General features: G+C 43.4%; 1 protein-coding gene across 3 annotated transcripts in view; it reads left to right on the top strand.

The window, feature by feature from the left end:
- LOC109301455 (mitogen-activated protein kinase kinase kinase 2) overlaps nucleotides 1-21059 on the top strand; it is a 95822-nt gene that overhangs the window by 66641 nt on the left and 8122 nt on the right. Inside the window, exons 11-17 of one of the 3 annotated variants that reach the window (XM_019522641.1) lie at nucleotides 2781-2873; nucleotides 12347-12553; nucleotides 13036-13184; nucleotides 15052-15183; nucleotides 16758-16887; nucleotides 18931-19108; nucleotides 20770-21056. In XM_019522641.1, the coding sequence (XP_019378186.1) occupies nucleotides 2781-2873; nucleotides 12347-12553; nucleotides 13036-13184; nucleotides 15052-15183; nucleotides 16758-16887; nucleotides 18931-19108; nucleotides 20770-20995 (1115 nt within the window). In that variant the 3' untranslated portion in view covers nucleotides 20996-21056. The remainder of the gene's footprint in view (nucleotides 1-2780; nucleotides 2874-12346; nucleotides 12554-13035; nucleotides 13185-15051; nucleotides 15184-16757; nucleotides 16888-18930; nucleotides 19109-20769; nucleotides 21057-21059) is intronic. The other 2 variants (XM_019522639.1, XM_019522640.1) reach the window with 2 other exon arrangements.

Genomic DNA, 21059 nt, shown 5'->3' with positions numbered 1-21059 from the left:
TTTTTTTTTTTTTTTTTTTCAGTATACAACTATTAGTACTACTTGTATTTTAAAGAACTGTTCTTATTGACTTTGCTGATAGCTGTGTGTGCACAGAACTTCTGTTAATCAGACACAACAGTTTTTATTTTTGATTTGGGTAGCCTCATGCCAGAAGTCTGTGGGTGAAGCTGGAGTAGTATCCAGTTGGCCAAGACGGCATTCAGCTGTGTTAACCGTGTGGCCTAGACGCATAGTCCTTCTGTCATCCCCTGCCTTACAACATATTCTTCAGCTTCTGCAATAAGAGGCCAGGGAGTTTCATATGTGAACCCTCTTTACTATACAGCCTTCATTTATCCCCAGAGCTGGACCATTTTATGGACTGAACAGGATGAGAGTCCTGTAGAAAACACTCTAAGGTCATGTAATTAAAGACCATATGCTAATAGATAATCTAAGGATGCAAACTTAAATTATGGTCTTCCCTAAATTTTGTCTTTATCCTTTATGTTCTTTTTTTCTGCATAGTTTTTATGTGTACTTCCTTAAAGCAATCTGAAAAGAAAACAGAAATGGCATTTTATGGCCTCACACTGCCACTAGATTTAGCTCAAGCACCTCTGCTAGTTGAGCTTCCCCATCCAGCCATTTGGCTGTCAGTCCCCATCTCCCCTCTCTTCATGCCCCTCCCAGTCTGTTTCTGTCCCCATCTCCAGTACCATTTCTTTCAGCCTCCTTGTTCCAATCTAGTTGTGTCCTTCTGCATTCCATCTGGTTTCTGTCCCCTCTGCTTTTGAATTAGCTGGCTGCTTCCTCCATGCTGACTCAGTGCTCACAGGGGCAGAGAGTTCAGTTATGGTACCCTGCCTGGAGTAGCCATTGCAGGGAAAGCCCTTAGGCACTGGAGCTTGTTTGGTTGTTCTGGAGAACTGTGTGCATGGTCTGATCACGCATGAGTTGAAGGAAAGGTGCCTGTGCAGGCTGATGAGCAGTAGTAGCTGTGACAGGCTTGAGCATGCTCAGTAGGAATGAATTTATAGAGATTTTAGCTACAAAGAGCATGCTTTACCAGACGTGTAGAGTTTATAATAGATATGGATTTTTATGGGATAATAAAAGGCTTGTCCCTGGGACACAGGCCACCACTGATGAAATTTCAGATCTTCAAAGTTTAGGATTGCTAGAGCATTTCAAAGAAAAGGTCTCCAGAATTTTGGAACAGTCTTTTCCTCAAAACTTGTTCTCCAAAATTGTGGAATTTTTGTGGCCATAATCTTTTATGGGGGGAAATTCCTAATGTAGACAGCCTTGTGGTAAATATCTGCCCAAATGGTTCAAACTCTGCAAAAATTATAAGTCACTGAAAATGAGATTATATAATAGGAAGTTCTGGGTAGTCTTAGCAGACTGTATGACCCATCCTGCTTCTGCAAACAATCACGTCATCTGTGAAGTGCTGGATGAAAGCCAAGCAAACACTTGAATTCAGAGGACACTGGGACAAACCCTTCTTACTCAAGAAATGTTAACTAGACCAGAAATGTTGCCATACCATAAATTTTGGGTGCCTTTACAGAGGGAATTTTAGAGAAAACACAGTGGTTCTTCTGTTCTCTGTGCAGGGCACATGGACCAAAAACCAAAAGTTTTATCCCAAAAAGGTCCCATATTTCAAACTGTTGGAATGGAATTGTTTAAGTCATAGGTTTCTGTGTGTTAAAAAAATTGCTAATTGAAGGAAAAAATAAAACTCTAGCATTGATTTCCGCCCCCCCCCTTATGTTTCATAGTTTCTAGGGTCGGAAGGGACCTGAGCAGATCATCTAGTCCGACCCCCTGCCATGGCAGGAAGAGCACTGGGGTCAAATGACCCCAGCAAGGTGGTCATCCAACCTCCTCTTAAAAACCCCCAGGGTGGGAGCCTGCACCACCTCACTTGGAAGCTGGTTCCAGACCCTAGCCGCCCTGACCGTGAAGTAGCGCCTCCTGATGTCCAACTTAAACCTTCCCTCCGCCAGCTTGTGACCATTGTTCCTGGTCACTCCTTGCGGCGCTTGGGGGAACAGGGACTCCCCCAGCGCCTGCTGATCCCCCCTAACCAGTTTATAACAGGCCACAAGATCCCCCCTCAGCCTTCTCTTTTGAAGGCTGAACAGGTTCAGGTCCCGCAACCTTTCCTCATAGGACCTACCCTGCTGTCCCTTGATCATATGAGTGGCCCTCCTCTGGACCCTCTCGATGCTGTCCACATCCCTCTTAAAGTGCGGCGCCCAGAACTGGACGCAGTACTCCAGCTGCGGCCTGACCAGTGCCGCATAGAGGGGGAGGATCACCTCCTTGGACCTGCTCGAGATGCATCTGTGGATGCACGACAAGGTGCAGTTGGCCTTCCTAGCCGCCTCCCCACATTGCCGACTCATGTTCATCTTGGAGTCAATAATGACTCCCAGATCCTTTTCCACCTCCGTGCTGACAAGAGGGGAGTTCCCCAGCCTGTATGTATGGTGCCTATTGTTCCTCCCCAGGTGCATCACCTTACACTTGTCCGTGTTAAACCCCATCCTGTTCTCCTCCACCCATCCTTGTAACCTATCTAGGTCTAACTGTAGCCTGTTGCTCCCCTCAATTGTGCCCACTTCCACTTGTTAAAGCAAGCTTACTTTTTATTTTTTCTGTAACTTTGTGCCTACTTAGAAATAGGCAGTAGCATGTTACAATGCACATAGTGTTTGTGTTCATAATTTTCCCTCATGTGTAACTCTGCATTGTGTTTTGTTTTGTTGTTAAATCCTGTGTAGAGTATGACATCCCAATATTTGAGAAATTTGGAAAAGGTGGGACGTATCCCCGAAGATACCATATTTCTTATCATCATCAAGACTACAATGATGGTAAGTACATGGCATTGCAGCCTTTTCAATATATTTCATTTTTTTCAAAAGTAATGCGGTTAAAAGCTTACTTTATATTGTAAAATTGCATTTCTACGTAATGTAGAAGAAATGAGAACCAAACATGAATATTCCCTCTGATATAAGTGTGAAGTATACTTAACCTGGGTATTTAAAGTTAAAGTCCACAATTTGTATTTAAAAGATATTAGGATAAATAAACCAGAGCTCATGTTGATAGGTTTTCATAACAAAATGGTAAAAAGATAAGCAAAGACATTGAAAAGCATAACATTTAAATGGAAATTCTTGTTTATTCAAGGCATAATTCACTTTTGTGGAACTGATTTATGTAAGGCTTACCCAAATGTTGTATGGGTTCTAAAACAGGATTAGGATTTGGGCAGCTATATCATCCAGTCAAACTAGATGGCCGTGGGATCTGTCAGCCTCATCTCATGCAAATTGGAAAGAAACTTCAGTGGGCATGTAATTCCTTAAATATGCTGTATCACAGAACTCCAAGTAGTATTGGGGTAGAAATGACCTCTTGAGGTCCCCAAATCCTTTCTTGTACTGTGACGAGGCAGGATTAAGCATACCTAAACCGTTTCTGGTAGTGTCTCTCTGCTGTGGACGCACGTTCCTTTGTGGCACTATCAAGTGCCTCAGCACTTTGCAGTGTTACAGAAATAGAGCGCAGTGACAATGCACAGATGTGTGGCAGCACTCTTTGGGGGTGGGGAGAACATTGCCCTCCGCCTGGAGAGCACAGCTTCGTAGCACTCCAGCCAGTGAGCCTGATCACTGACAGCCTGTCCTCTCCAGCAGGCTGTCAGTAATCAGTGGCTCTTTTTGGCATTCCTATGATGGTGGCAGCTTGTTTCACCGCCACCTGTCCCACAGGTGTAGGAGCTCTTCCAGCTGTTCCATGGGTGCTGCAGCAGGAGGAAGAGCTGCCATGGCCCCTGTGGGGAGGAAGAGCGGAGGTGACTTCCTGTTGGCATGGGTGCTGTGAGAGCACCAGCAGCAACGGTAGCTTTTCCTGCAGTGCTGCTGTCACTGGACCACTGGCAACAACTGATCTTGCGGTGGCTGTGGCAGCTATTCCTGTCGCCAGCAGTACTGTGACAACACTCGCCAGCTCTCTGCTGCATCATGACAGTGGGGTGCTGGCAGGGCTCTTTGACAGCTTGCTGTGGCAGGTTGTCAGAGTCATCTGCTCCCCCTAGCCCCTTGGTCCCCTGTACTACTACATGCAGCTAGATGAGCATTACATGTAGCGCTACAAAATGCCCCACTTCCAAAAAATTCCTCTTTGAGAAAGGAACATTTTTGTGGCAGATCCACCTCTCTTTTTTTTTGTTGCACTACAGACTGCCTACAAATCTACATGCTTGCTTTCTAGAGCACTACAAGGGAGTTCATAGTGCTACAAATGTAACATAAGTTTTCTTTCCACCTAACCTAACCTTCTTTGCTGCAACTTAAATGGGTTACTGTCACTGGATATGGTGAACAATTGTTCACCATTCCCTTTAATGAAATCACATGATTTTGGGAGGTCCACATTTAGTCCATCCCCCATTCAAGGCCTGATCATTTCTGTTTAAACTATCCCAGTCAAGTGTTTGTCCAGCCTGCCCTAGGAAACTTCCAACAATGGAGGTTCAAAGCCTCTCTAAAACACAGGTCAGCAGTCCCCAGTTGGGGCAATTGGCAGCTACATCAGAGGGACAGCAAGGGAAGCAGTGGTGGCCAGGTCAGCAGTGGCTGTGGCTTGCTTTAGGACTGAACTGTGTTAATTCAGCCTGCCATTGATGCAAGTTTGCCAACCCCTGCTCTAAGATATCTATTCCAGTGCTTAATCACCCTCACATTTAGAAAGTCCTTCTTGATATCCAACTTGCATTTCCCTCATGTCGGTTAAGAAAATCACTTCCTGTCCTTTCCATGGTGAACATGGACTAGTCAGTCCCTGTCTCTTTTATTAACAGTCCTTTTTGCATTTGAAGACCTGTTATATAATTCACCTTAGTCTTTGTCTTCTCCAGACTGGCCAATCCTAATTCTTCCTAGCTTTCCTTGTAAGCCAGTTTTCTAGTTCTCTGATGATTTTTGCTGCCCTTCTTTGGACTATTTCCAGTTTGTTCACGTTTCTTCAAGTCCATCGTCCAAAACTGGACACAGTATTCCAGATGAGGCCCCACCAGTGCCAAATAAAGTGGAAAAATCAGTTCCCATGACTTGTAACGCTCCGATTAATATAATGCAGTATGCTGTTGGCTTTTTTGCTGCAACAGTACATCATTGGCTCATATGCAGCTTGTGGTCCATTGTTAACCCCTAGGTACCATTCTGCAATATTGAAGCCTGGCCAGTTTATCTTTGTTTGTGCTTGATTTGGGAAACAAATCATTTTCCCCCTAAATGCAGTATTTAGTGCACATTCTGATTTCATCCAGATAACCTCAGACTGTTTTACCAATTTATCAGGGTTGTTTTGGACTGTAAGGCTACACTTGAAAGCAGGGGCATGAGCCACCACCCCAGTTCCACTCCCCATCCCTTCTCCCCACCACCTGCCCTCCACTTGCATCTTATGTTTATGGGATTTTTGCCTTTTTTTCTAGGATAGCCCCATCTCCTTTATTCACACATGTTCACAGCTTGTAGTTTCATCAGCTGTTAGCAGCTCACTCCCTCAGACACTACTGCAAGATGTCAAGAGAACACATCCAGACCACAGAGCCCAAAGGAAGCAGGCACTCACAAACCCTCTCCCAAAGACACCAATGCTTCCTCCTCAGATTTGAAAACAGTTAATCAAGACCCCCTCACCTTCCAATCTTTTCTTTTTTAGGCTAAACAAACCTTTTTTTTTTTTTTTTCCAACCTCTCCCCATATCCCATGTCTTCTAAAATTCTTGCCATTGCTTTTACTCTGCTCCAGACGCACTCTCCAATCTGTCTACAACTTTCTTAAAGAGTGCTGCCCAAAATTGGCTGCAGTATTTCACCTCAGTCTTCATCTGCTCCAAGTACTGTGGAATAACAGCATCCTCTGTTTTATATAGCACAAATGTTAATACCTCCCACAGTGAGATTTTGTAACAGCATTAAGCTGAATCATAATTTTTTGTAGTGTAACATAAATTTCAGTTCCTTTTCTGCATCCTAGTTGCTTTGACATTTATTTCCCATTTTGTATTTGTGCATTAGACTTCCTAAAGATAGTGTGTCTGCAGGTTGAATTTTATCTTGTTTGTCAGAACATTTTTCCAGTAATTTAGATCCTGTCTGGCAGAGCTGTTTGCAACCCAGCCCAACGCAACTTGGTGATATCTGCAAATTGTAAATGTCTCAAGACCAGGGCTGCCCAACTTACAAGCATCTGGGGCATGTGCACACCCCAGGCCATGGCCTTCCTCTGCTGTGCCACACCGTGGGGCAGATGCTTCAGACCCTCCAAGCTCCTATGCTATGGGTTTTCCAGACATTGCAGGCTCAGCTTTGCCATTTCACAAGCCTGTCCCTAGACCAGGAAGCAGAAGTTGGAGGGGGAGCCCAGAGACCCTGGCAGCAGTAGCAGGAGCAGTGCCTGGACCAGGAGTCAGGGGGTTGTGGGTTAACTTCTTGCAGGCTGCTAGGTGGACTCTTCTGCTCTAGACCCTCATCCAAGTCTTTACTGTAAGTAGAAAATAGAACCAGATGCAAAACAGACTCCTGGAGGGCTTCACTTGATTAAGTGCTCCCAATACAGCAACATACCACAGATAATCACTGAATGCAGCTTTTACTCAATCACTCTGCATGTTCACCTAATGGTGAATTCATCTAGACTGTATTTCCCAAGTGTTTAAGAGTGTCACTTGGGAGAGTGCTAAAAATCCTACTAAGGCAAAGGTATGTTACATCTACCGTTACTCCTTTATCCACTGGGCCCACTATAATGTCAGTAAGGAAATACTAGTTTGATAAGACTTGTTCTAGACAAATCTGGGTTCATAGATATTTGGGTCAGAAGTATTCGTAGTAGATCATTGAGTCTGACCCCCTGCCCTGGGCAGGAAAGAGCACTGGGGTTAGATGACTGCAGCCAGGTGCATGTCCAGCCTCCTCTTAAAGACCCCCAAGGTAGGGGAGAGCACCACCTCTCTTGGAAGCCCATTCCAGATTTGGGCAACCCTCACCGTAAAGTAGTTCTTCCTGATGTCTGACCTAAATCTGCTCTCCATCAGTTTGTGGCCGTTGTTCCTGGTTATTCCAAGGAGTGCCCTGGTAAACAGAGCATCTCCTATTCCTTGCTGCCTTCCCTCCCTCCCCCTCCTTCCCCCGATGAATGTGTAGGTGGCCACAAGATCCCCCCCTGAGCCTTTTCTTGCAAGAGATCCAGGACCCTCAATCTCTCCTTTGTAGGGCTGTGCGTGCAGGCACCTAACCATACGAGTGGCCCTCCTCCGAACCGTCTCGAGGTTGTCCACATCCCTCTTGAACTGGGGCACCCAGAACTGGACGCAGTACTCCAGCTGCGGCCTGACCGGTGCCGCATAGAGGGGAAGAATCACTTCCCTGGTTCTATTTGTCATGCAACCGCTAATGCTTGATAAAGTGCTGTTAGCTTTACTGACCACTTCATCACATTGATGATTCGCATTCATCTTGGAGTCAGCTATGACTCCAAGATCCCTTTCCGCTGCTGTGCTTCTGAGTTGTTGGGTTATAATAATTATTTTCCTTTCAGTGCTTATACATTGTTTAATAATTTGCTCTAGAATCTTTCTGGTAATCACAGTTAAGCTGTGTGGTGTGTAACGTGGGTCCTTTTTTCCCTTTTAAAAGAGAGCTCCCATATTTCCCGTCTCCAAACTCCCCAGTCCTTCATTAATTAATGAAGGCAATCATGACTGGTTCCGACATTGCTTCATCTAGTTCCATAAGCACTGTAGGGTGACTATAGTCATAGAATCATAGAAAATTAGTGTTGGAAGTGACCTCAGGAGGTCACATCTTGTCCAAAGCCTTACTCAGTGGGACAATCCCCAACTAGATCATCCCAGCCAAGAGTTTGTCTAGCCGGGTCTTAAACACGTCCAAGGATGGAGACTCTACCACCTCTCTGGGTAACCTGTTTCAGTGCTTTACTACTCTCCTACTGAGAAGGTTTTTCCTAATATCTAATCCTAACTTCCCTTGCTGCCACTTGTGACCATTGCTCCTTGTTCTGTCATCTGCAGCAGTCTACAGACGCTCTTTGCAACCCCCCTGAAGGTATTTGAAGGCTGATATTAAATCTCCCCCTCAGTCTTTTCTTCTCCAGACTAAATAAGCCCAGTGTCCTCTGCCTCTCCTCGTAAGTCATGTGCTTCAGCCCCCTAACCTTTTTCATTGCCCTCTGCTAGACTCTTTCTAATGTGTCCACAGCCTTTCTGTAGTGGGGGGCCAAAACTGGACACGGGACTCCAGATGTGGCCTCCCCAATGCTGAATAGAGGGGAAGGATCACTCCCCTTAATCCATTAGCCATCCTGGCAACAAGGGCACACTGTTGGTCCATATTTAGTTCGTTGTCCACTGTAGCTCCCAGATCCTTTTCAGTATATCTGATACTTAGCCAGTCATCCCCAGCCTGTACTGGTGCATGGGTTTCTTCCATCCGAAGTGCAGGATGTTGCACTTGTCCTTGTTGAACCTCATGTGATTTCTTTTGATCTAATCTTCCAACTTGTTTAAGTCTCTCTGAATCTTAGCCCTACCCTCCAATGTAACTACTACTCCCTGCAGCTTGGTGTTGTCTGCAGACTTGCTGAGGGTGCACTGTATCCCATCTTCCAGGCCGCTGATGGGGATACTGAAGAAAACCAGCCCCAGGACCGACCCCCAGGGCACTCCATTTGATACTGCTGCAAACTAGACATCAGGTCATTGATTACTCCCCTCTGAGCCTGCCTATCCAGCCAGTTTTCTATCCACCTTACAGTCCATACATCCAACCTTAGCTTCCTTAGCTTGTTGTGTGAGACTGTACCTTGCTAAAGTCAAGTCCACTGCTCTTTCTGCATCCACAGAGCCAGTCACCTCATCATAGAAGGCAGTCAGGTTGGTCAGGCATGACCTGCCCTGGTGAATCCATTCTGGCTGTTCCTAATCACCTCCTTCTCCTCCAAGTGCTTAGAAATGGATTCCTTGAGGACCTGCCTCATGATTTTTCTAGGGCCTGAAGTGAGGCTGACTGGTCTGTAGCTCCAGATCCTCCTTCTTCCCTTTCTTAAAGATGGGCCCTATATTTGCCCTTTTCCAGTTGTTTGGGACTTCTCCCAATTGCCACAAGTTTTCAAAGATAATGGCCAGCAGCTCTGCTGTCACATCAGCCAACTCCCTCCATACCCTCGGGTGCATCACATCTGGCTCTATGGACATGTACACATCCAGCTTTTCTAAATAGTCCCTAACCTGTTCTTTCACCATTGCTGGCTGCTCATCTCTGCAGACTGTGCTGCCATTCAGACCTGGCTGTCTTGAATGCATCTAATTATCCACATTTACAGGGGTATGGATTGTAGCTGTGTTGGCCTAAGGACATATAATTATGACGCATTATAACCTGCCTAATGTCTGACTCTCCAGGTACCTCTCCACTATGTATCAGCTACATTCATTCTCCCCTCTCCAGCCTGTCTCTCGCCCACTGACTCCTCAATTGACATTTTCACTGCCTGCCTTTCTTGCATGCATACCAGCCCCTGGCCTCTTTACTACAGGTTCTCCTCACCAACCACGGAGGTTAGGTTCTGGAAAGTTCCCATGGTTGGCAAAACTAAAGGCTTATGGAGAAAATGGGGTTAGGGACGTGAATACTGTACACTATAGTAAGTAAAAATGATTTTTATACACCTTTAATACACAGGGTGGTCAACTGGGAAGAGGTGTAGCCCTAGGGGTACTTAGGTTATAGCGGGTATGCGCTGGCAGACGGGGATGAAGCACGCACTGGGTGCAGTGGCAGCATCTCTCCCAGCACATTTGCCTCTTACCCGGGCAAGGGGGAAAGGAAGGGGTGGGGGGGGGACGTGCTGGGTAGCCCCGCACAGCACACTGCGGTGCTTCCCCTCCCACAACCATCTGAAAGGCAGGGTGTGGGTGTTTTGTGCTCGCCTCTGGCTGTGTGCAGTTGGCTGCTCAGCAGCCCGTGGGGCTCTGGCCAAGCCAGGTCATGAGACCAATCCGAGCCTGGCACCAGCAGGAGCCACCCCCCTGCACCCCTGGATGAGCTGCTGGACTTTGATTGTCCCATGACCTGGCCTGGCCAGGGCTGCTGTTCCCTGCTGCCCTGCTATCCTCCCCCACAACCCGGCATGGCAGGGAGCAGAGAAGCCATGTGGGGATCTGCTCACCCCACGCTGCCTTGGCGATGTGCCTCCTGCACACGGGGCTGCACTGTGGACAGTGGTGTGGGTCTGCACCCCTGAAACCAGGAGCAGACACAGGAGGCACGTCGCTGGGATAGCGCAGGGCGAGCAGCAGCAGGCAAGGAGATCCCCTACATGGCTTCTCTGCTCCCTGCCGTGCTGGGTCGCGGGGAAGGGAAGCAGGGCAGCAGGGTACAGCAATGAGTGGGCCTGCCATTCCCCGCCACTGCAGGTAGAGCAGCTCCCTGCCACCTTGTGCACCTCCGGCAGGGCTGGGGGCCACCTTCAGCAAGGGGACCAGGGGTTGTGGGGTGGCGAGGAAGGAGAGGCACAAGCAAGACCAGGGGGTTGGCGGGCTGATGTGCGGCCACAGAAAACCGTGGTTACTCAAAACTGTGTACCGTGGTTGCCAAAATGGTATGCAGATTATAAACCATGGATACTGAAAACCATGGTTGGTGAGGGAAACCTGTATTCATTCCATCCAGGAAGAGCACACACCAACTGCTGGTGCTTCCTCAGCTTGAAGAAGGATATTTATACCTGAAAGCTTGCAAAGAAGAATTTTTGCAACTATTTGAGTTGGTCTAATAAAAGGTATCAGATTTACCTGAAGAACCTTGTCTGTCTGAATATCCAATATATTCTTTAACTTCATCCTCTCCTATTCTGACCTGCACTCCTATCCCTTTGTTAATATCAGTTGTGTTAAGCATCTCGTCATTAATCTTTTTTTTGTGAAGACTGAAGCAAGAAAAGAATCGAGTATTTCAGCTTTTTTGTCATCTGTTATTTGCTCTCCTTCTCTGGCCCCCTGCTTTCCTTTCTCTTTCTCTTGCTCCTGATTTTAGGTTTTCTTTCACCTTCATTTTGAAAAATATTAGCCACCCTCTGAGTGAAGGCATCGACCTAGATGTAACAGTAGAACTCCAGGGTATCTTTGGCCTGCTTTTCAGGAATGACTACAACCTAATATAGTAGTGGAAAGGGAGGCACGTTCCAGAGGGAGCAGGGAACTAGATTTCTTCAAGCTGCACAGGAGTCTCAGTTACAAAAGTCACTCCTCAGGAATTGCAAATGTTAGCTGTATACAGCTCCCAGTCCCTACCAGTATTGGACCAACAACTGGCTCTGTTAGCCAGGGTAGATATACACACCTTTATGGTCTAACTAAATTATGTATAAAGCACAAGCTATCATGAAGCCAAGTCCACTTCATCAGATGCTGTGAAGGGACAGCTCAGAGTAGAGTATAAAGTGGAGTGAGTGATTTGAATGCGATAGATAAGAAGGCAGGAGGCAGGGGAGTGCTGTGAGTTTTATACAAGCAAGGAACCCATAGGAACAAAAGGGTCACAAAAGCTAATCCAGGTAAAAAAATAAGAATCTGTAGTCCCTGTTTAAACCATACTTAACACAGTCCATTTTGTGGATGACTTCTTGTTCTACAGTTTCCCAGTCAAACAGGTTTTTAAAGGGTTTTGGGGTTATGTTGCCTGTGAACAGCAACCCAAGTCAGTGATGGAGTGTTCCAGGAAGTTTGAAGTGTTCTGCCACAGGCTTTTGTGTCTTTCTGCAGCTGATATTAGATCGCCGTTCATTCATTCTTACATGTAGAAATGCCCTCTATCTCTGATGTAGATAGCAGACGGGCATTGTAAGCATTTGATGGCATATACAATGTTGGTAGAGTTGCAGGAGAACGAACCTTGAATATTGGACTCCTTGTTATTAAGTCCAGTGATGATATAGTCTGTATTGATGTCGGTCCATTGCAAGGCCTGGTGCCTTGTTCAGGGTGGGAGTTTTAGTCTGTTGTTTGAGAAATGCTGTTTGAGTCTCAAACCAAGCCATTAAGCTGAAGTCTGATCACTGTGTGGAGGCATCACATATACACTCTTGCACACAGCAGGCTAACCAAACAACGTAATCATTCAGTCATATCATTCTGTGGAAAAATCAAACTATGCAATGATTGCTTTATGTAATATATATCCATATATATTGCTTAATACTGGTTCTTTATAATACACTATCACAGATAGCCTTCTGTGCACTGTTGCAGGTCGTAAAACTTTTCCAAGGGCCAGGAGGACCCAAGGAAACAGCTTCCGGTCTCCAGTTAGTTTCAGCCCTACTGATCACTCATTGAGTACAAGCAGTGGAAGCAGCATCTTTACTCCAGAGTATGAAGATAACCGAATGAGAAGAAGGGGAAGTGACATAGACAATCCTACCTTGTCAGTGATGGACATCAGCCCACCCAGCCGCTGTAAGTTAAAGACACATTGCTGCCTCTGACAGAAAACAGTTTTGAAATGCAGAGGATAGGACTGACTGAGTATAGAACTGAGTAGAGAGTATGTTAAATAACTAGATTCTCAAAATATCTGTTAAAGAATGCTGTGCATGCCCACACGGTGACAAAGTTAAAGTTGGGTGTCCAAGATTATCATAAGACTTTTTTTTTTACAACACAATGACCAAATGCATTTTCTTTTCAGATTAGCTCTTGGTACGTTAGGCATATGTTATATTTAATATTTAAAAATATTTTGTGGGAGCAGTATGGATTTTATTAAGAAAGTGTTTGGATTAAATTTTTGATTTGGAGACTGTTATAACTCATTTTTATGGACATCTGATTTAAAGTATTCTCTTTTTTTCCCCAAAATGTTATTTCCTGTGTATCCCAGTTTTACTTGATCTGAATAGCAGGCTCATTTGAAAAACAAAACATACTTATATTTTCAGCACCACGAGCTCCAACTAACTGGAGACTTGGCAAGCTTCTGGGTCAAGGTGCATTTGGCAAAGTATATCTATGCTATGATGCTGATACAGGAAGAGAATTGGCAGTTAAACAAGTTCAGTTTGACCCTAACAGTCCAGAAACCAGCAAGGTAAGAGACCTGAAACAGGTATTTGTAAACGACATTGTGAGAGTGGTTTTCTGTGTGATCTAAACAGATGTTGCTTTTCTTTTCTTTTTGTCTCCTTTCAAATAGTTGCACACTTAATCTGTCTACATGTCAAAATGATAGATATCAGTTCAATAATTACGCTGTGCTGTCACACACAATTTGCATTTCCCATGTATCTTGCTGCAGATAACATGTACAGTATTCTCAAATTCAATATAACCTGAGTCTGTAAAGCTAAATCATAATCTAATATTTAAGAAAATGCATCCTGCAGAAATATTGATGTAGTTGAATGAAAAATGTAGGAACTAACATGTCTTTTCATTCATTGTACAATAAAGCCAGCAAGAAGAAGTTTTACTAGAAAACATCATTAAATGGAGATGATTTAAGTACAAATGCTTAGGGTCAAGTCCAATGTCAATTGACCTAATATAGCTGATCCCAAATTGTTTCACTAAGAGCATTTTTATTGCTTTTATTGAACATGGCTTGGATTGGTCTCATCTGAATTTGCCCTTTAAATAGTCAGAAAAAAAATAATGTAGAAGTGTCACCAATGGGACTCTCTAGATCAGGGATGGGCAAAATGCAGCCCGTGGGCTGGATGTGGCCCACCAGGCCATTCTATCCGGCCCTCAGGGCCCCTGAAAAAACTTGGAAAATCAATATTTATCTGCCCCAGCTGCCTGTCATGTGGCTTGCCAAAATGCAGTATGCGGCCCTCCACCTAAAATAATTGCCCAACCCTGCTCTAGATCTACTGTCATTCAAGATGAGCCTGCTGGTTTTGTTACAGACAATAATGAATTATTGTATTTTCAGTCGTTAGCATTGCAGTCATTATTGCTGCAGGAGAATGAGCTGGATTCTACACCAGCTCTTCATGCATCGTGTGCAGAACTGACTGAAGCCAGTTTGTAGACTCTTTTCTGGTGGCATAGGAGCAAAGAAAGAACCAGTGGTCGGGTGATTGTGATTTAAAAAATGTAAATACTGAGTTTGCTCTGGAGACGACAAATATAGACCCCGTGCCTTCAGTAGTTATCGTTCAGTGGACAGCCAGGCTTGCCATGTCTTTTTTTTTTAAAACAAATTCAAGTCCTTACCAAGAAAAGTTTTTTTCTAACTTTGGAAATTTTTGAGTACCACAAGTGATTTGCAATGGATAAACAGCCAGTTTTAATGAAGGCCTTCCATGTGGGATCTCTGCAATCCTGTAAGATTTCATTTTAGAGCCAGTTTTAAAAATCTTATACAGCAAAACTTTACAAACAGGAAACAGCTTTTTTAGGCATCTTTACCTGTTTCCCATGCATTGGGGAGGAAAAACAATTAAACTGTGTACTCGGGGAATTGATGCACTTAGATTTACAAATGTGGTCCTTACTTGGAATAAAATAAGAATTAGGATTAAAGATTCCTGTAGACGGAGCTAAATTAAGAAAGTGTGTAATCCAGTGTTACAGCATGGCTTTTGAATTCTGCCATGCTTAACTAAATTGTCAGACATGTTATATGTAACGAGCTGTGAAATGAAGAGGGTGAGGACTCTTGGAGTTGAGAGAAGCTGGAAATAACTGCAGAGCACTCCTGGAGACTTTACAGTCGAGCACTTCTCAGATCTTGTTGCAGAACTATTCTCGTTCATTCCAGCCCCGTGTTTTCTGACTGGAAAATGTGTAAACTTTATGCGGTCTCCAAAGTAATTCTCCAGTTACTTTAGATTGCCCCAAATTTTGTCCTTTAAATCCTGGCCTTGTTGACAGAAATCTGAAAAATCGTATTACTGTTATTAGCCAAGGTGTCTCCTGAGTGTGCTTAGTTTACTTACGTTTCCTTTCAGGAAGTAAATGCACTTGAATGTGAGATTCAGCTGCTGAAAAACCTGCTCCATGAGAGAATTGTTCAGTATTACGGCTGCTTGAGGGATCCCCCGGAAAGAACCCTCTCCATATTCATGGAGTACATGCCAGGGGTAAGCAAGAGAGCTCATTGTGGATGGTGATGGTGAGGTGGCAAGGCCTCCAGTGGATGAGTGTTGCAGGATCACATGCACGGGTGTTAAAACAGAAGGTAGTCTCTACAAGTTGCCACATCGCTCTACCTTCGCCATGACTTCCGACTAAGGCTGCTCACCACCTCTGTTCAGGTGTTCAAGAAGTGTCAAATAAATGGACAGCCAAAGAGGATCAGCTAGATGAGGAACATCGGACTCTTGTCTACTGTGTTAATTGTTTATTCATTTAGAATAGTTATATTAGAATAGTATATTAGTATACTCATAGTATATTAGAATAGTTTAGGTAGATTAATAATTGATTGCATCTGGCTGGGCATTTCTTGCACCAGATGTGTTTGAAAAGAGAGCTTTGTGAGCTCTTTTTTAAAGCCATCTATAATTTTAACAACCCTTTTAAACTTCTAATCACAACCAGCGTGCTTTTGTTCTAAAGCGGTGGTGGCCAACATTTGTGGCAGCTTATCTTTTTTGTTTGGCAGATGGAGCATCTCTTATGATCTCCTCACTGCTTGCTTCCCTACGGAAGTATTTTTTCCTCTCTGACAACTGCAGATTTGTACTTTATTCTCAATATGGAACAAGCAGAACTCTAATTATAGTAAGATGGGCACATACTTCATCCATTCTGATCTTATATTTCTTAGAATTGCAGCCTTCTACTTTGTAGGATTTCAGAGAAGAAAGTTAGGATTTTTTGTGAGAAATAAGCCTCTTTTTCAGGACTTACTGGATTTTGAGCTCTGGAGGGGCAGTATCAGAAGTATTTAATTTTAAAAGCAGCTTAATTTGGTCTCTTTCTGTCTTTATACTGTTTTTTTTAAACTATTACAATTATGTCAAATGAACTGCCCAGGCAATTAACATGAGGGCATTTTATCCCAGGCTTCTTTATCCTGCTAAATTTTAGACCTCAAATAGCTTTAGCTTAAATCCATCCTCTGCATCGTCCAATGTGGTCTTTGACTGTCTCTTATAAAGTAGTTGGGGTAGAGGCAGAAAATGTCTTGCTGAAAGACATTCCCATTATCATTGCTTAACCATCAGCCCTCCAGAGAAATCTTATTTAGAGGAATAAGCACTTTGGTATTGATAAAATTCATAGTCTGATAACAGTTCTGTATGTTGTTTTGTTTCTTGCAGTCTTCCTTTCCTTTGTCATGTCCTTGTGACAAGGTATTTAGCAGAATTAGCAGATTCACTGGAATCTGACAGGCTGTGCCATGAACATTTCTGCTATGGCCTTGGAACGTGGGTCCTCTGGGCTGTGCACTGTACAGCTTAGTGCCCAGGCCACCCCAGCCCCCTCACTTCTAGCATCCTTTTAAAGGCTTAATCTTCTCATTTTGATGGAGATGTAACTGGATCTACAGTAAGGTGATGCAGAGAAGTTCAGACAGAACACTGCACCTCTTAAACGTCGGATGAAACTGGACTGTACAAAATCTGAAATAGAAATCTAGCTTTAAAGAGAGATTACTCAGGTTGCTAAAAATAATGTGGTGTTTAATGTTTTCTCTCTTTGGCTGTAGGGTTCTATCAAGGACCAGTTAAAAGCATACGGAGCGCTCACAGAGAATGTGACCCGAAAATACACCCGACAGATTCTGGAGGGAGTTCACTATTTGCACAGTAACATGATTGTACATAGAGATATTAAAGGTAATGAATAAGTCTGAGTTCTGCATTCATTACAATAAATACATTCAAACTTTGTATGCGAAGAAAAAGCAACTGAGCCTGCTAGATTTGTGCTGTCAAAATACTGGCTTAGCTTCAGTTTTCACATCAAGAAAGCTTTATCTTCAGGAATTTTCTGCAACAACATTTTCCCCCAAACTAGCTTTGTTGAGCCTAGTGATATACACACACAGTATGTATAAAGGTAACATCAACAATGCTGAAAATGTTTTCTTATGGAACAGCAGTATGCAGTTAGAAACCTGTTGTAAGCATGATGGACACTCGTTAGTACCTAAAATTGCTACATTGAGTTCTTGTTGCTACTGTTTTTCTTACATTTCTGAGGATTCAGATTTAGTGTATTCATGCCAATGCAAGATGGTTTTTGTAGGCAGATATGCTGAATGTAGAAGCTTGCAATTCTGCTCAAGTATGATATCAAAACAAGATTTTTCTGAGTTTTTTATTTACCCATTTACTTCATTTTTCCATCTTGTGCCCTTCTCTTCTTATATATTGACAAATTTGATCAATTGATCACTTAGACTACAAAGCACCTCTAAAACTCATAATTCAAGGACTGGACCCAAATCAATAGAGAAGTTATTCAGCCTTTTCAGACGTTTTATTAAAGGTCAGAATTAGATGGAGACTTTCTTTGAATTATGTGAAGATGGGCAGCAGCATGGTCACAGCCAAGATCCCCTTTTTTTCTGATATGAATCTTTCATACCAGAAACCTGAATCTTGTATGTGGATTTGGACTGACATCTTCACCAGCATATGTGCTATCACTCAATAATATATTGCTTGTCAGAACTGGGAGAATGCTGACCATGCCCAGTGTTTTAGATAGTTATTGTGGGACAAATAAAAGGAAAAAAATCCCATCCATTTGAACAATTAGTTCTTGGTGACAGGCTTGATTGGCGTAACTGTTTGGATTGATGGTTGACCAGTTATGGTAGGAAAAGACAGTGTTCTTGAGACAAAAAATTTATCTCTTGTACTGCAAGCCTTCTGAATACAAGATTTAATTCACCAGTGAAGATGATGCTAGTAGAACTGGCATCCTGTAGAATGTATTTTATACCTGTAGAAGCTATAAAATATGTGAACTTGAATAAAGAGAGCCCAGTGCCAGAAATTTAGTGGTGGAATTAAGCATTGGCAGCTCTTCTCCCACACTGAAGTTTGTTAGGTTTCCACCTGGCAGAGGTCTGAAATGTTTGAAGTTAGGGAAGATATAAGGATTTTTTGTGAAATGAATGTGGCTGTGCCCTTGCTGAATACTTCTTTACCAGCCATTGGTTTGTCATGATTGACTCTTTTTGAGGGCAAATATGTCATAAACTTTCAGCATGGGGAAGAAGGCCGCATGGTATGGGGGAGAGAGGAAAGGGTTGCAAGCAGACCTTAGGGAGTTGTGGCTCCCTGCCTTTTCCGTATTGTAAATTGAGGGAGGAGAAGAATTTCCTGGCTAAACGAGTAGAAAAGGTTGAGAAGCAGTATTATTACATATATGCTGGTCTAGCATCAGCTGCAGGTAGGTTCTTAGCAACTCAGGGAGACAACCAAGCAGCGGGCTCCCAGCTGACAGCAAAGTGATGAACACTCTCATATTTTGGGAATATACAGGATTATACATCTTTAGAATGACGGCATCAACAGAGCAGCAACTGAGATTAAATATGGCAGCGTACATATCTGACATAGTTTCAGGCTGTCTTCTGACATACCTTGGTGACACACAGCTCTGCTTGGCTTGTACTTCTGAGGTTTCCTGTGGAACCAAGGCTAGAAACCTTTTCCTAAATGAAATATTTATTTATAAGGTTTCAGAAGAAAATGCTATGGCAGAGGGAGCAAATTCTGTGAGTATGAATTCCACAGGGTCCTGATTTATAATAAATTAGTGCAACCCGATATGTTTTGCTGCCGTGCACTCCGATAGAGTTCAGGAGCCTTTAATAAGATAAATATAATGATTGATTGAATTTCTTCCCCCTCCCCCCCTTTCAGGAGCAAATATTCTGCGAGATTCAGCAGGCAATGTGAAGCTTGGAGATTTTGGTGCCAGCAAACGACTTCAGACTATCTGCCTCTCTGGTACGGGAATGAAGTCGGTCACAGGGACTCCATACTGGATGAGTCCTGAAGTTATCAGTGGAGAAGGATATGGCAGAAAAGCAGATATCTGGTATGTTCCCATCTACCAAGAGGTATTTGCATACTGCCCCAGATAAAAGCTGAATTAGTGTTCAGTATTTTACGCTGGAGTGCTCTAGTTATGGTTCTCTGGTAGCATATGAAAACACTTGTTCGGGTAACGAAGGATGTACTGGGAAAAGCTGACATTGAATGGGTTGTTTTTGGTATATTAGTGACTGTGCTCATTGATTTAGAGATCTCAGTGAGCCAAGCTCAGATAGCAGGAGGCCCACCTGATATCTGTAAATACTGCAGGGGCATTAGTTAAAGGGGCATAAAAAGAAATTGAGATTTAACAATTAATGGCAATTACCACAGCAGAACTAGTCCAAACCATATGGTGACTGCTGTCATGTTGAGAAGGTTTAGAGTCTCAACTTGTGTAAATCTTTTGCTGCTTCCTTCATTTCCTTAAAACTGTTGGTTTAACAGCATGAATCACCGGTTGTAGTTTATCCAGTTATTTCTCAGCATAGCAGGATCACCAAACTTTTTTTTTTACCTAAACTTTTATTTATTTAAAAAAAAGAAATTACAGCATCCGGAGCAGTTTGATGCATTTTGATCCTTACTATTTTTTTAAAAATAACACTGACCTAGTAGCAAGTAGATTTCTCTCTGTTTGCTGGTACTCAAAAATGCTAACGTGTGAAATGATTTATATAAACCATATTCCTCCCTAGGATGCTTGGGATACAGAATACACAGTGAAATACAGTTTCTTAAAATGAATCAAACTCCTACATTTTGCATTGTTATTCAGATACTTAAAACAAAGATTGAGCTTCCAGGGTTTTATGAAGAAGAGTTGTCTTGTATATACAGGAAAGCTGTCTACAGAGTTTAGAAATCAGCCTTTGCATAAAATTAAGCTGTTGATTTTTAATGTCTACCCTTTCTTGCAATCTCTGATAATGACCTGGCTGCCACAGAAGTCCTTTGCCCTTAGGTAAGCGGGGAGGGTGAGTACTTACTGGAATGTGTTTTGCATATATAGTGTTCAGCATTGAAGAGCTTTTTAATAAATTGCAGTAAACACTGGCATGTTGAATGCCGTAGTGTTAAATAATATACTGTTAAAAGAAACAAAGCAGCAAGGACACTTTCAATTCAAACAAACCAATCAGATGTATATGTTCTAACTAGTCTTCTCTGGGCCAGGAACCATTAAATACAATTCTTTTGATCCCACCCCAAGGTGCACAGCAGGTCTTCAGAGGTAGAGTTCTTGGGTTGCGTAGTGTTCCTACCAGCTAGCCAAACTCTGAATGTGAACTAGTTGCTGATGGCACTGACACTAGACTCTGAAACTGCCCCTGAAATTCAGATTTAATTCCAGCTCTAAACCTTACTGGAAAGTAAGACGGCAGCCTGCTGTCTAGGTAAACATCCCCTGCTGAGGTGATGGTTGTTGGGTTAGTTGGTAGGTGGAGCAGAATATATGCTGTGATCTTCTGTGTGTTGTGTGACCTTGCCATACAGCGTGCGGACATTGTGTACAAGAATGGGGAATCAGTGTGTTTCCATTGGCATTGCAGTGCAGCGGGAAGTGGACAGCGGTCTTCAGTAGCTGCCACGTGGTAATTCTTACTTCTGCAGGACAGTCGGAGCCTGTTGTAACCTGCTGTTTCACATTTGCTTCTATTTCAGGAGCGTAGGTTGTACCGTGGTAGAAATGCTCACTGAGAAACCCCCGTGGGCGGAGTTTGAAGCAATGGCTGCCATATTTAAAATTGCCACCCAGCCAACAAACCCACAGCTGCCACCTCACGTCTCGGACCATGCTCGGGATTTCCTGAAGCGGATTTTTATTGAGGCCAAGCTGCGACCATCTGCAGATGAACTGCTAAGGCACACATTTGCACATTATCACTAACAGCCTGCCTCAACCCAGCTTGCATCTACTGCATTTATTTTCTATTTGACTGCACTTTTATTTT

The sequence above is a fragment of the Gavialis gangeticus genome, unplaced genomic scaffold, assembly GCF_001723915.1.
Source record: "Gavialis gangeticus isolate Ggan-Ray unplaced genomic scaffold, GavGan_comp1, whole genome shotgun sequence".
NCBI lineage: Eukaryota > Metazoa > Chordata > Crocodylia > Gavialidae > Gavialis > Gavialis gangeticus.
This window is presented reverse-complemented; position numbering and strand designations above follow the sequence as displayed.